The 12385-nt window shown below is 37.1% G+C and overlaps 1 protein-coding gene across 4 annotated transcripts in view; it reads left to right on the forward strand.

Moving 5' to 3' along the window:
* The window catches only part of RIC8B (RIC8 guanine nucleotide exchange factor B), a 122506-nt gene that overhangs the window by 73039 nt on the left and 37082 nt on the right, over positions 1-12385 (forward strand). For all 4 annotated transcript variants that reach the window (XM_011975525.1, XM_011975523.1, XM_011975524.1 and 1 more), the window contains 2 exons: positions 3579-3807; positions 4822-4917. In XM_011975525.1, the coding sequence (XP_011830915.1) occupies positions 3579-3807; positions 4822-4917 (325 nt within the window). The remainder of the gene's footprint in view (positions 1-3578; positions 3808-4821; positions 4918-12385) is intronic.

Genomic DNA, 12385 nt, shown 5'->3' on the forward strand with positions numbered 1-12385 from the left:
AAAAAAACCTCAAAAACAAAAGCCGATGGTAAGGATGTGAAGAAAAGGAAATCTTTTTACACTGTTGGTGGAAATGTAAATTAGTGTAGCCATTATGGAAAACAGTGTGGAGGTTTCTCAAAAGATGAAAAATAGAATTATTTGATTCAGTAATCCCACTTCTGGGAGTATATCCAAAGGAAATAAAATCACTACTTCAAAGAGATATCTGCATTCTCATCACATGTTCATTACAGCACTGTTCACAATAGCCAAGATATCGAAACAACCTAAATGTCTATCAGTCAGATGAATGGATAAAATGTGTGTATGTATATATACACACACAGCACAATCAGTGGAGTATTATTCAGCCTTTAAAAAAAGAAGGAAATCCCATCACTTGCAATAACATGGGTGTATCTGGAGGACATTATGATAAGTGAAATAAACCAGACACAGGACGGATACTCCATGATCCCACTTTTATGAGGAGTTTAAAATAGTGAAGCTTGTAGAACTAGATAGTAGAATAGTGGTTATCTAGGACTGGGGAGAGGAGCAAATGAGGAGGTGCAGTCAAAAGATGCAAAGTTTTAGTCATGCAAGATAAGGTCTGGAGATCTCCTGTGTAACAGAGCCTATAGTTAGCAATACTGTATTGTGTACTTAGAATGTTGCTAAGGGAATAGGTCTTACGTTAAGTGCTCTTACCACAAAAGAAAAAAATTACTTTTCAAAGATTTTGAGGGGTTTGGGTACAGTGGCTCACGCCTGTAATTCCAGCACTTTGGGAAGCCAAGGCAGGAAGATCGCTTGAGCCCAGGAGTTTGAGACCAGCTTGGGGAGCATAGTAGGACCTTGTCTCTACTAAAAATTAAAAAAATAGCGAGGGGCATGGTGGCATGTGCCTGTGGTCCCAGCTACTCAGGAGGCTGAGGCGGGAGGATTATTTGAGCCCAGGAAGTCAAGGCTGCAGTGAGCCGTGATCACGCCACTGCGCTCTGGCCTGGGCAAGAGACTCTATCTCAAAAACAATTGTTTTTTTTAATGAATAAAGAGGGCACAAGGAAAATCTTTTGGAGATTTTAAGATTCATTTATGTAGACTTTTCAGTCTTGAAAAAAGATATGTAAGTCCCAAATATAAAGAAGATACATTTGACCAGGAAGATTTATTAACAGCTATGGATCTACATGTGCCATATCATGTTCTTCAGTGTCATTTCATGTTTTTGTCCAGCGATTCACAGAGGACTAGATTTTAGATTGCTTTTCCTCTCCCACAGCTGACAAGGCTTTAATCAGGGCATTAAGGAGTTCTAAATAGGTCTTGCTTTTGAATCTGCATATCAGGAGGGGGCTGGGAGCATGAGCGGGAGGATGTCATGTCTCAGTGATTAATGATCTCTAGGAAGCTGAAAAGGGGAGTGTAATATACACAGTATTTCTACCCCCTGGAGTAGGAATGCAAACACTATTGTGCAGATCTGTGCATAGTCACTGACTTCCTGGTAGCTGGAGAATTTCATACACTCTTCTACCACAAATAAAACTGTCAGAGAAGTGACAGAGCTCAAAAAGCTGGCCTTCCTTACTTAAAAAGAATAGCTCAAACACAGTGAGCCAGAAAATTAATTTTGTAGTTGTTTGGAAACCGAGTTGTTAAATAAAAAGTAAGAAAATGGGAACTTTTCTTGAAAAGCCTAAAACCTCCAAATATTTGTTGAATCAAACTCTACATTTGGTTTCTTCAATTTACTGAATTCCTGGGAACTGCTTACTTTAAACGAATTTAAAGGGGAAACATTCCTTTGTAATGAAATGACCCATCTTAAACTTTTCAATCTGGTCTCTGGTAGGTTCAGAAAATCATACGGTCTGTGGACTCAAGAGCCTATTGCCTGATGTTTAGGGAAAAAATCGTAACATTTCAGAATGGCTTGTATACAGTTTTTGAAAATAATTCTAAGGTAGAGTTATTTCCCCCCTTTTATTCTCAATGAATCTATGGTATTATTTAGTAACAATTTCCAAATGCTTAAGATAGAAGCGAAACATTCTGAGCTATAGGTAAGATAAACTACAGATATTTGCAAAAAAGTTTTAAGAGAAAGTTTTTGGGGAAAGCATTGTATTTCAGCCACCTTTGAGTATTTACAAATAACCAAATATAGAGAATTTGTGCATAACACCAATAGCAGCAGCAGTATTTGGTTTTAGTGAGGACAACCAAATAACTTGTATTTTACTAGGAACCATTTATTCATAGGACTTGTTAAATTATTTTTTGCTCTTCATTCAGTTTTTTGATGCCCTATACATTACCACCTTCTGTTCTGCATTGTCTAACTTTTAAACTGATTTCTTACCAGTTTTTATTTTTCCATAATATAAAAAGAAAGGAAATACTCATTCTTGGGGAAGTGGAGCACAGTTCAGGGTAAAGGAAAGAAAAATTTTTGTATTTCTATTTCTTTGTTTTTCTGTTTGTTTTGCTTTATTTTTTAGGGTGTCGCTATAAAGTAAAAGGAGCTACTGGTCTAAATTAAGATAGTATCAGATAGATTAAGCTCTAAATTTGGTTTCCAAGTGGTTAGACTTTTAAATTGCATTTGCAGGAGTTTATTTTTAGTCAGGATATGGTTATTTTTAGGTCTGCTTCTCTGTCACTAGGAAATGAAATGCCTGTCTTTCCATTGTTGATCAGGAAGTTCTAAGGCATAGGCATATAAGAGCCAGTTAACCCAGAACACCACCACTCCTTTTAGATGAAAGAATATGAAATAATTCATGGAAGAAAGTATGTTTGTTGAGAACATATCTAATTTTGAAATTGTTAGTGTCATTTTAATCTTTTGTACGTTGAACAACAGAACAAGGTTTTTAGGGAATGCCAAAAATACAAGGTTTGGGTTCCCCCTACTGGCGTGCATCCCAGGCTCGTGTATTCATTAATACACAGCTGAGAGGCCTAGGGGCTAGAGATTAGAAATAGCTATATTAACTTCATTTAGAGACCTGATGATGAGAAAGAGAGAAAAAATTCCATTTCCCCTTTTCTGCATATGTCTTACAAAAAATGGGATGATTTTAAAATTGTACTTTCTACATTTAGAAAGAATAAAACTTAATTCTACAATATTTGGTTTTAATGTTGCTACTGATAAGCTGCTTATTTGCAGTGCTTCTCAAATGCTTTATGTTGTAATCTAAGGAATAATAAAACACCAGTGGATCCACAAAAGGATTTAAAACCCCAGGGAAGAAATGCAAAGCTAGCATTGTTGCCATAATAAAATTAAAGAGCTGGCATTAAAGCTCACTAATTCCTATTTTAGCATTTCAGAAAGGGACATGACATCATGTGATTGTGTCTGTCTATTTAACATTTGTTTTTTCTAATTTGTACAACATATATTTGAAACAGTTTTTTATTTCCTATCTTGTAGTAAGTGCCAAGTAATATTAATGGCTCATTTTGGAAAAGAAATATTTTAATTGACTCTTAGAAGTCACTTTTGAACTTCTTATTATGTTTGCATTGTAAAGGACTATTCAGTCAAGTTAAAATATTGTATTTTTTTAATTGCTTTTCAGCAATGCAGTCAACCTTTTAAGCAATGTTCCGGTCTCTTGTTTGGATGTTCTCATTTGTCCATTAACCCATGAAGAAACAGCCCAAGAGGCAACGACTCTAGATGAACTGCCCAGTAATAAAACAGCTGAGAAAGAAACAGTTTTGAAAAACAATACCATGGTATACAATGGTATGAATATGGAGGCCATTCATGTTTTACTCAATTTTATGGAGAAGAGAATAGACAAGGTAAGGCTGATAAAATGTAAGCCCTGGGAAGATGCTTCCAAAAAATGTAAATGTGCCATACATACAGACACACATCACAGAGCATGATTTTTAAATCTAAGCTTTTTTGAAACTGATATGTTGCATAATTGTTTTTACTTTGGAAAGCAGTTTATTACAATACATGATAAATTGCTGAAGCCATGTTAATTTATTTGTTCAATGCTGAAAATTATGTTCATGCAGCACCAAAATTATGACTAGTGCTTGAAAACAAAGGAAAAATTAATTACTCTTCCGTGTTGTTACTTTGTGAGTCCTAGAAATAAAAAATATTCCCCCAAAAACTTGCTAAATATTCTTCATAATACCTAAAAGACATCTTCCAAAAAAAAAAAGAAGAAGACCTTGTCAATTTTCCATTTGTTGTGAGCTGCTTACATTCTCTGGTCTATCACTCACTTTGTCAGGTATCTATATTAAAAGGCAGCAAAGTAGCATAGGCGAGTCACCAAAATTTTGCTTCATTCAAGCCCATTGGCTGAGCCCATGGGAATCCTAGAAAATGTAGGAACATCCAGGAGGGACCAAAAAAGGCAATAGTAAACAGGAAGATGATAAAATGGAAATGTTGTTAGGAAAAGAATTATTAAAATAGCTTGTAAGCTTCGGTAACATAAGATGTCCCCACCTCGCGGATCACGAGGTCAGGAGATCGAGACCATCCTGGCTAACACAGTGAAACCCCATCTCTACTAAAAGTACAAAAAATTAGCTGGGTGCGGTGGCGGGCGCCTGTAGTCCCAGCTACTCGGGAGGCTGAGGCAGGAAAATGGCATGAACCCGGGGGGGCAGAGCTTGCAGTGAGCCGAGATCGCGCCACTGCACTCCAGCCTGGGCCACAGAGCGAGACTCCATCTCAAAAAAAAAGGCCCCACCTCAAGAACAAATTAATATCCTCAGTTACATGAAGGAAAGTAATACTGTTAGAAACAAAACTAATGTATTTCAAAAACATACGGTTTTTTTTTATAGGGAAGCAGCTATAGAGAGGGTCTAACTCCAGTTCTCAGCTTATTAACCGAATGTTCCCGAGCCCATCGAAACATCCGAAAATTTCTCAAAGATCAGGTAACTGCTTAATACATATTACATTGCAAAGTTAGTCTTTTTATGTGCATTTTAAACATAGAATTAATTGAATTCTCTCACAATGATTTTGTTTCAGATAATCAGAAACTCAAGTTAGTTTTAATCTTTGAAATCTTCTTAATCAAGAAGTGTGTATTTTTTGAGTCATTCATTCAACAAACGCTACTGAGATGTGCTGTGTGCTGTGTTTTGGGCATTGAACAACAGATGAAGTCTTTCCCCTTGGGGAGTTTATTTCATAGAGAGGGGGACAAAAAGTAAACAAATATAAAATATAATGGCAGGTGTTGATAAGCGTTCTGAAGAAAGATAAAGCATTTTAAGAGAAAGGAGACACTTTAAGGGAACAAGGGAGGACCTCTCTGAAATGACATTTGAACAGAAAGGTGGAGAAGTAAGAGTATCTCTGAGAATGTTTGGAAAGGAATGTCCCTGAGAGAACAAGTTCACAACCCCTGAGACAAGAGGATGCTTTGGTATACTTAAGGAAAAGCAAGAAGGCCAGTGTGCCTAGGCCACAATATGCAAGGGGTGAGTGGTAGATGAAGTGAGGTAACAAGAGCCAGGTACAGCAGGCAGTGTAGGACTTTTCATTCTCTTCTAGGTGAGGTGAGAAGATATTGGAGGGTTTTAAGAGGGGAAGTGATGTGACCTTATTTATGCTTAAAGACATCCTGGCTACTATTTGTAGGATTGACATAGTGGAGCACAAATGGATGCCAGGAGACAAGTCCAAAAGATAACTGATGTTGCAAGTTTGGAGTAGGATGGTAGTGGTTAGAGTTCATACTTGGGAATATGTTTTAATATTTTAATATGTCTTAAAAGTAGCTCACAGACCTTGCTGATAGATTGGAATATGGGTTGAAAAAGAAAAAATAAGGGTGATTTTTAAACTTTCAGATTATACTTTAGACTACAAGTGTAAGACTTTGATTGTAACAATACCTGAAACTAGCCTCCTCTAAAATCCCAATTTCAAGCACCTTCTCTTAGTTAGTACCCTCAATCCAACATTCTTTCATCCTCTGAGGATTGTCAGTCTGTCAGTTTTTTCCACTGTTCTTCACTCACTTGTGTCTTCTCTCCTTACCCAGGCTAGATTCCACTTGAGGTTGATTACTATAATCCCTTCTTTCCATACATCTCTAACGAGCACCTTGTGTGCTCCCTCAGTCATACTCACCTGGCAAAACCTAACAAACTGGCTAACTCCAGCTTTCTGCCTACTCTGGGTCTCCACCAAGCACTTGAACGTGATAAGAGAAAAATGATACAACTATTTTGACTACTCTACTTTAAATTTAAGACCACCAGCCCCAATCGATTCCTTAGCAAACTCCAAGATGACTATTTCACAGCTCCTTTTTCTTCACACCTCCAATGCTTACTACTCTCTCCTCACTCTCATTTCTTGACTTTGTTTCCTATTTCACCATGAAATTAAGAAAAATACTTTATCTTTCCACCATTGCATCTGCTGTCTACATCTATACTGCCATATCCCTTGTATTCCAATCTGTCACAATGGATGAATCATTCCTACTTCTGTCTGTGGCCAGCATTTGTCCTGGATCTCTTTCCCTCTCATGAACTTTGCACCTGCATTTATTTCTCCTCTCTCTTCTTATATTAATCATTTTTTTAAATGTATTGGATCATTTAAGTCAGAACGCAAACACATCTTTCATCTTAAAAACAAAAACACCTTCCCTTATCCCACTTCTCAAGCTGGCTTTCTATTTCTGTGCTCCTCTTTATGCAGTGTTCCTCAGAAGGTTTTCCATACTCTCACTCTCTCTATTCTTTTTACTCATTTTTGACTCCTAAACCCTCTGTAATTAGGCTACATGCCTTCCGCCCCACTGCGAAGGTGTTTATCAGAGTCACCAACTCAACACTGCCAAATCTAATAGTTCTCAAATCTTTTTTAAATTATCCAATAAAATTTGATGTAAGTATTGCCTCCTCCTTGAAATACTTTCTTCACTTGGTTTCTGGGACACAATAGAGAACCTGTTTGTGATCATCCTCGTTTTCCTGACCCTAAATGTTTGAGTGCCCCAAGGCAATACTATCTTGTCTCTATCTCTGCTGCCAGGATGATCTCATTCAAGAGTCATCCATATATGCTGATGACTCTCAAATTTGTATCTCCAGCCCTGACCTGTCACATAAGCTCTAGACTTACACAATGAACTGCCACTCATCTCCTCCCCTTGGATGCGTAGTAGGTATCTCAGGTTTAACATACCTCAAACTAATATCTTGATTTTCATTCCTCCAACCTATTTCTTCTCCTTCTTTTCACATTTCAATACATGGTACCACCATTCACCCAATTGTTCATTTGTCCTAATAAATGAACCAGGTTCATTTTTTCCCTCTGTATTTATGGTCAAGATTTAGTAAGCACCTTACTCTATCTAGAACACACTAATAGGTAGTGCTGATAAGGAGAGATTAGAAAATAGAGACCATCTTTGAGGAATTTACAGTCTGTTGAAAGAAGAGAGATACCCAAAAAGCATGAATAATGATTTAAGCAAGATTAATTAATTAAGGTCATTTCCACATTTGATTATTTTGAGACATTCTCCCTTGACTAGGAGGAGTTGGTGAAGCACAGTAAATGAAAATACTTTTTTTCTGTATTTTTGCTTTTTTCTGTAGGGGATCCAGGTACACCTAAACTGTTTATATTTTGCTATCTCTAAAGAGAATAGCAAAAAAAGAAAAAACCTATTCGTTAAATAGCCTCTTAATATGAAGGCCTTGGGCCACATATTGTGTCCTTATAAAAGATTATGTGACCCACTGTCTGTCTTCAAGAAACATGACAGTAGAGGTAAGGAGATGAAACATGACAGGTGAAATAACCAAAGATACAAGGCATAATACAGAAATCAACTTTCCTTCTGAAGAGGATGCACTGTAGACTGTTACGATCAAGAAAGGCAGAATTTAAAGTACAGATGATTAACTCTGATAATAATGTAAGTGGAACCTTGGTTTCTTATTATGCCCTGTAGTGAATACCTGGTTAAATCCAACTCATGCATACCCAAAGGAAATTGGTCTATATTCTGTATTTGGGAGGTAGAAAAGAAAACAAGTGGTAGAAATTACTGACCTAGGTTATATTATTCTGGAGAGGCTTATAGAAGCAGTGAGTATTTGGGGGATTTGAAAAAGAAACTGGACAAGATTTGTCAAAGAAAAAATTTGTTGGAGGTAAGTATTCTGGGGGGAAATACATATGCAGTTTGGGAGTGGTATTTAACAATAACAACAAAATGTTGTTAAAAATTTGTTTTAAGGAACCAGAAACGTAGCTAACAAAATTTTTACGTGATAATCTTTGTTCATAGATTTTGTACTCTAGGTACTATAGGCATATACTACATGAAATCATTTGTTACATGTTTCATTCTTCTAGAAATGGGAGATGTACTAAGTATGGTTCAATAATGGTTCACAGTAGTAAGAATTTATTGTGTAATTACTTTGTGCCTAGTATTTTGTTCTACCTAGCCAGAGACTGAAATGTGGATTCCATAAACACTTTGGATAGGTTACTCAATTTTCTGAGATTTAGTTTCCATTTTTGTTTATAGCTGTCTCCCCTGCCTCTGATATCTCCTGGTACATGGTAGCTACTTGATATAGAAAGAGAGAGAGGGAAGAAAGTCATTTGAGTGGATCAAGTAAAATTATATATACATAAAGGGTCTGGGATATAATAGGTGCACAGTAAGTTCCTATTTGACTTTGTGTCTGCCCTCATTTCTTAGCACAGGTCCTAGCTTATATAATAGAAGGCACTTAATAAAAGCTACTTGAATTAATTCATTTTTCCTTCAACCAGCAAATATTCATTAAACACCTGTAATATGCTAGACACTGGGAAGAGAGCAGTAAACAAAACAAAGAAATCTCTGCCCCAGTGGAACTTGGTCTTGTGGAAGGAGGCAGACAAGTAAACAGATAATTATATGCTATGTCTGGTGGTGATAAGTGCTATGAGGAAGGTTATGGCAGAGGAAGGAGGTGGAGGTGTTACAAAAAGAGAGTGCTAAAGGTTAGTGATATAGCGTGGTCAGGGAATGTCTCCTATAAGTGACATTTCGGCAAACACCTGAGGGAAGTAAGGAGAGAGCCATGCAAGTTTCTAGAAAAAGAGTTTCTGGGCAGAAAGAGAAGCAAATGCAAAAGACCTGAGGCAGGAAAGTACTTGGCATGTTTAAGAAGGTCCATGGAGGTCTGTGTGTCTGTAACAGCATAGGCAGGGAGAATAGTAGAAATGAAGTCGAAGAAGTAGCAGGAAGCCAGATTATGTGGAATCCTGTAAGGAAGTTGTAAGGACCTTGCCTTTTACTGTGAGATGAGAAGCCATGGGAACTGGAGAACTTTGAGGAGTGACATGATCTGACTTTCAAAGGATCATCCTAGCTGCTATGTAGAAAATGAATTAGAGAGTGACCAGCATGGAAGCAGAGACCACTTACAAGGCTTTGATATTAGTCCAGAGAGAAATATTGGTACCTTGGACTTGGTAATACTGGAGGAGGTGGGGAGAAGTGGTTGGATTGTGGGTATATTTCAGAGGTGGAGCTGACATAATATGCTGATGGATGGATATTAAAGAGAGGAGTCAAGGATATTTCCAAGGTTTTTGTACTAAGCAATTGGGAGAATGGACTTACCATTTAATGAGATGGAAAACTGCATGAGGAACAGGTTTGTTGGGAACTTCAAGAGTCCTGTATAGGAACTGCTAAGTTTTAGAGGTCTATAAAAGCCTGGAGGTCAGAAACAGAGTAGAATAGTGGTTACCAGGGGCTGTGGAGAAGATGGGGAGTTATTATTCAATAGATATAAAATTTCAATAATATAAAATTATTAAGATCAAGAGATCTGCTGTACAACATTGTACCTATAGAATGATGGTTACCAGAGGCTGGGAAGGATAGTGGGGGAGTGGGGGGAGAAGGAGGAGTGGGGATGGCTAATGGGTACAAAAATGTAGTTCAATAGAATGAATAAGATGTAGTATTTGATAGCACAACAGGGTGACATCAACAATAATTTGTTGTCTAGTTTAAAAACAGCTAAAAGTATAATTGGATTGTTTGTAACACAAAGAAAGCATAAATAGTGGATACCCCATTTACCCTGATGTGATTATTATGCATGGTATGCCTGTATCAAAATATCTCATATACTCCATAAATATATAACCTACTGTGTACCCACAACAATTTTAAAAAATTTTTTCTTTTTAGTTTATTATTATTATTATTATTATTATTATTATTATTATTGTAGAGACAGGGTCTCGCTGTTGCCCAGGCTGGTCTCGAGCTCCTGGTTTCAAGCGATCCTCCTGCCTTGGTCTCCTAAAGTGCTGGGATTACAGTTGTGAGCTACCATGCCCGGCCAAAAATTAAAAATTAAAAAAAAACTACAAAAAAAAATATTGTGTGGTACACATAAAAATTTAAGAAGGTTAGAAAAAAGAAACAAGGAATCAGTCATGGGTCCCACGAAAGCTTAATTGAATGAGAATCTGCATTTTAACAAGATCCCCAGGTGTTTGGAATGCATATTCCAGTCTAAAATCACTAGCCTGAAAAGCACCAGTTAACAGGATGACTTTGGGATACTTTAATTTGCTCTGTAATCAGTCTGTAAGTGTAAGTAAGGGGGAGGCGGTGTATTTAATATTGTGTTAGATTGAATATCCTCTATATAGATCTATCATAGATATAATTATCTTAGAAAATGAAAGTGAGTCATTTTAATATAATTTCTGCCCTTATTTAAATCTATTAGTTTCCATAGCTCTTTGTAAAATCCTATAATTTTGATGATTTTAAAAAAAAAAATTGGAGGTCAGGGCAGAAATCAACAATGGAGATATAATTTAGGGCAGGGGTCCCCAACCCCCTAACCCCAGGGCCTGGTCCATGGCCTTTTAGGAACTGGGCTGCACAGCAGGAGGTGAGCAGCAGGCGAGCATTACTGCCTGAGCTCCGCCTACTGTCATATCAGCTGGGGCATTAGATTCTCATAGGAGCACAAACACTATTGCGAACTGCACATACAAGGGATCTAGGTTGTGTGCTCCTTATGAGAATCTAATGTCTGATCATCTGAGGTGGAACAGTTTCATGCTGAAACCACCCACCAAGCCCCAGTCTGTGGAAAAATTGTCTTCCATGAAACCAGCCAAGTCCTTGGTGCCAAAAGGTTAGGGACTGCTGATTTAGGGAGTCATCAGGGTGCAGAGACTATAAAAAGCCATAAAACTGGATGAGATCACAAATTGAATGAGTAAAAATAATGAATTTGTCTACAAACTCAACCCTTGAATATTCCAACATTAACGAAACAGGAATAGAAAAGAGAATTGGCAAAAGAGGCTGAGACAAAGCAACCAATGAGATAGGAGGAGAACCAGGAGAAAGGTGTGTGGGTGGATGAATGGGTAAGTGAGTGAGCAAACTAACAGACAAACTAAGCAAGTTTCATAAGCCCTCTGGGGATCAGTCTATTTGCCATTACTTTTAATAGCAAAAACCACAATTGTTTTTGCACCAACCTAATACAAAACAGGGATGAGAGTGATATTGCTACCTCCTTTGCAGGGTTACTGTGAAGATTATAAATAATGTATATATTGTGGGGTTACTGTGAAGATTATAAATAATGTATATATACCATCTGTTATAGCAACTAATGCATAGAAAGTACTCAAAAATTAATAGCCATTTTTATTATAAAATTAAACAACTAGAAAACATAAGTACAGTTTTTTTAATTAAATAAAGGTTGAGTGCCCTTATCTAGAAATCCAGAATGCTCCAAAATCTGCAACTTTTTGAGCACCAACATGATGCTCAAAAGAAATGGTCATTTTGGAGCATTTCTGATTTCAGATTTTAGGATTAAGGATGCTTAATCCATATGTATCTATAACACAGATATTTCAAAATCTCCCCAAAATAGAAGTCTGAAGCACTTCTGGTCCCAGGCATTCTGGATAAGATATACTCAACCTATACTGAAAATGTTGGAGGACTCAAGAGAAGGTAAAAATCGGTATGACTCAGGGTATTAGGGAAGTCTTTATGGAAGAGAAAGTTGACCTAAACTTCAAAATGGATTTTCATAGAGGCAAGTTGAGGCATTCCAGGTGCTGAGATGAACAAAAACTCGGAAATGCACTTGAGGATAGTGTGATGGTACAGTGAAGAGATGTTTCTGATCAAATGAAACCTCATCACAGGCATGAAATCACTTGAAGTCTGTTTTTTGTTGTTTAGTTTTACTTGGAAGCTAACCTTTTTTTTTTTTTTTTTTTTTTTCTCATACAATACAAACCCCTGTAGATATTATGAGACTGGCCAGTTTCATTGTAACATCTTCACTCCCTCTAGTAGCC

The sequence above is a fragment of the Mandrillus leucophaeus genome, unplaced genomic scaffold (genome assembly GCF_000951045.1).
Source record: "Mandrillus leucophaeus isolate KB7577 unplaced genomic scaffold, Mleu.le_1.0 Scaffold157, whole genome shotgun sequence".
Taxonomy (NCBI): Eukaryota; Metazoa; Chordata; class Mammalia; order Primates; family Cercopithecidae; genus Mandrillus; species Mandrillus leucophaeus.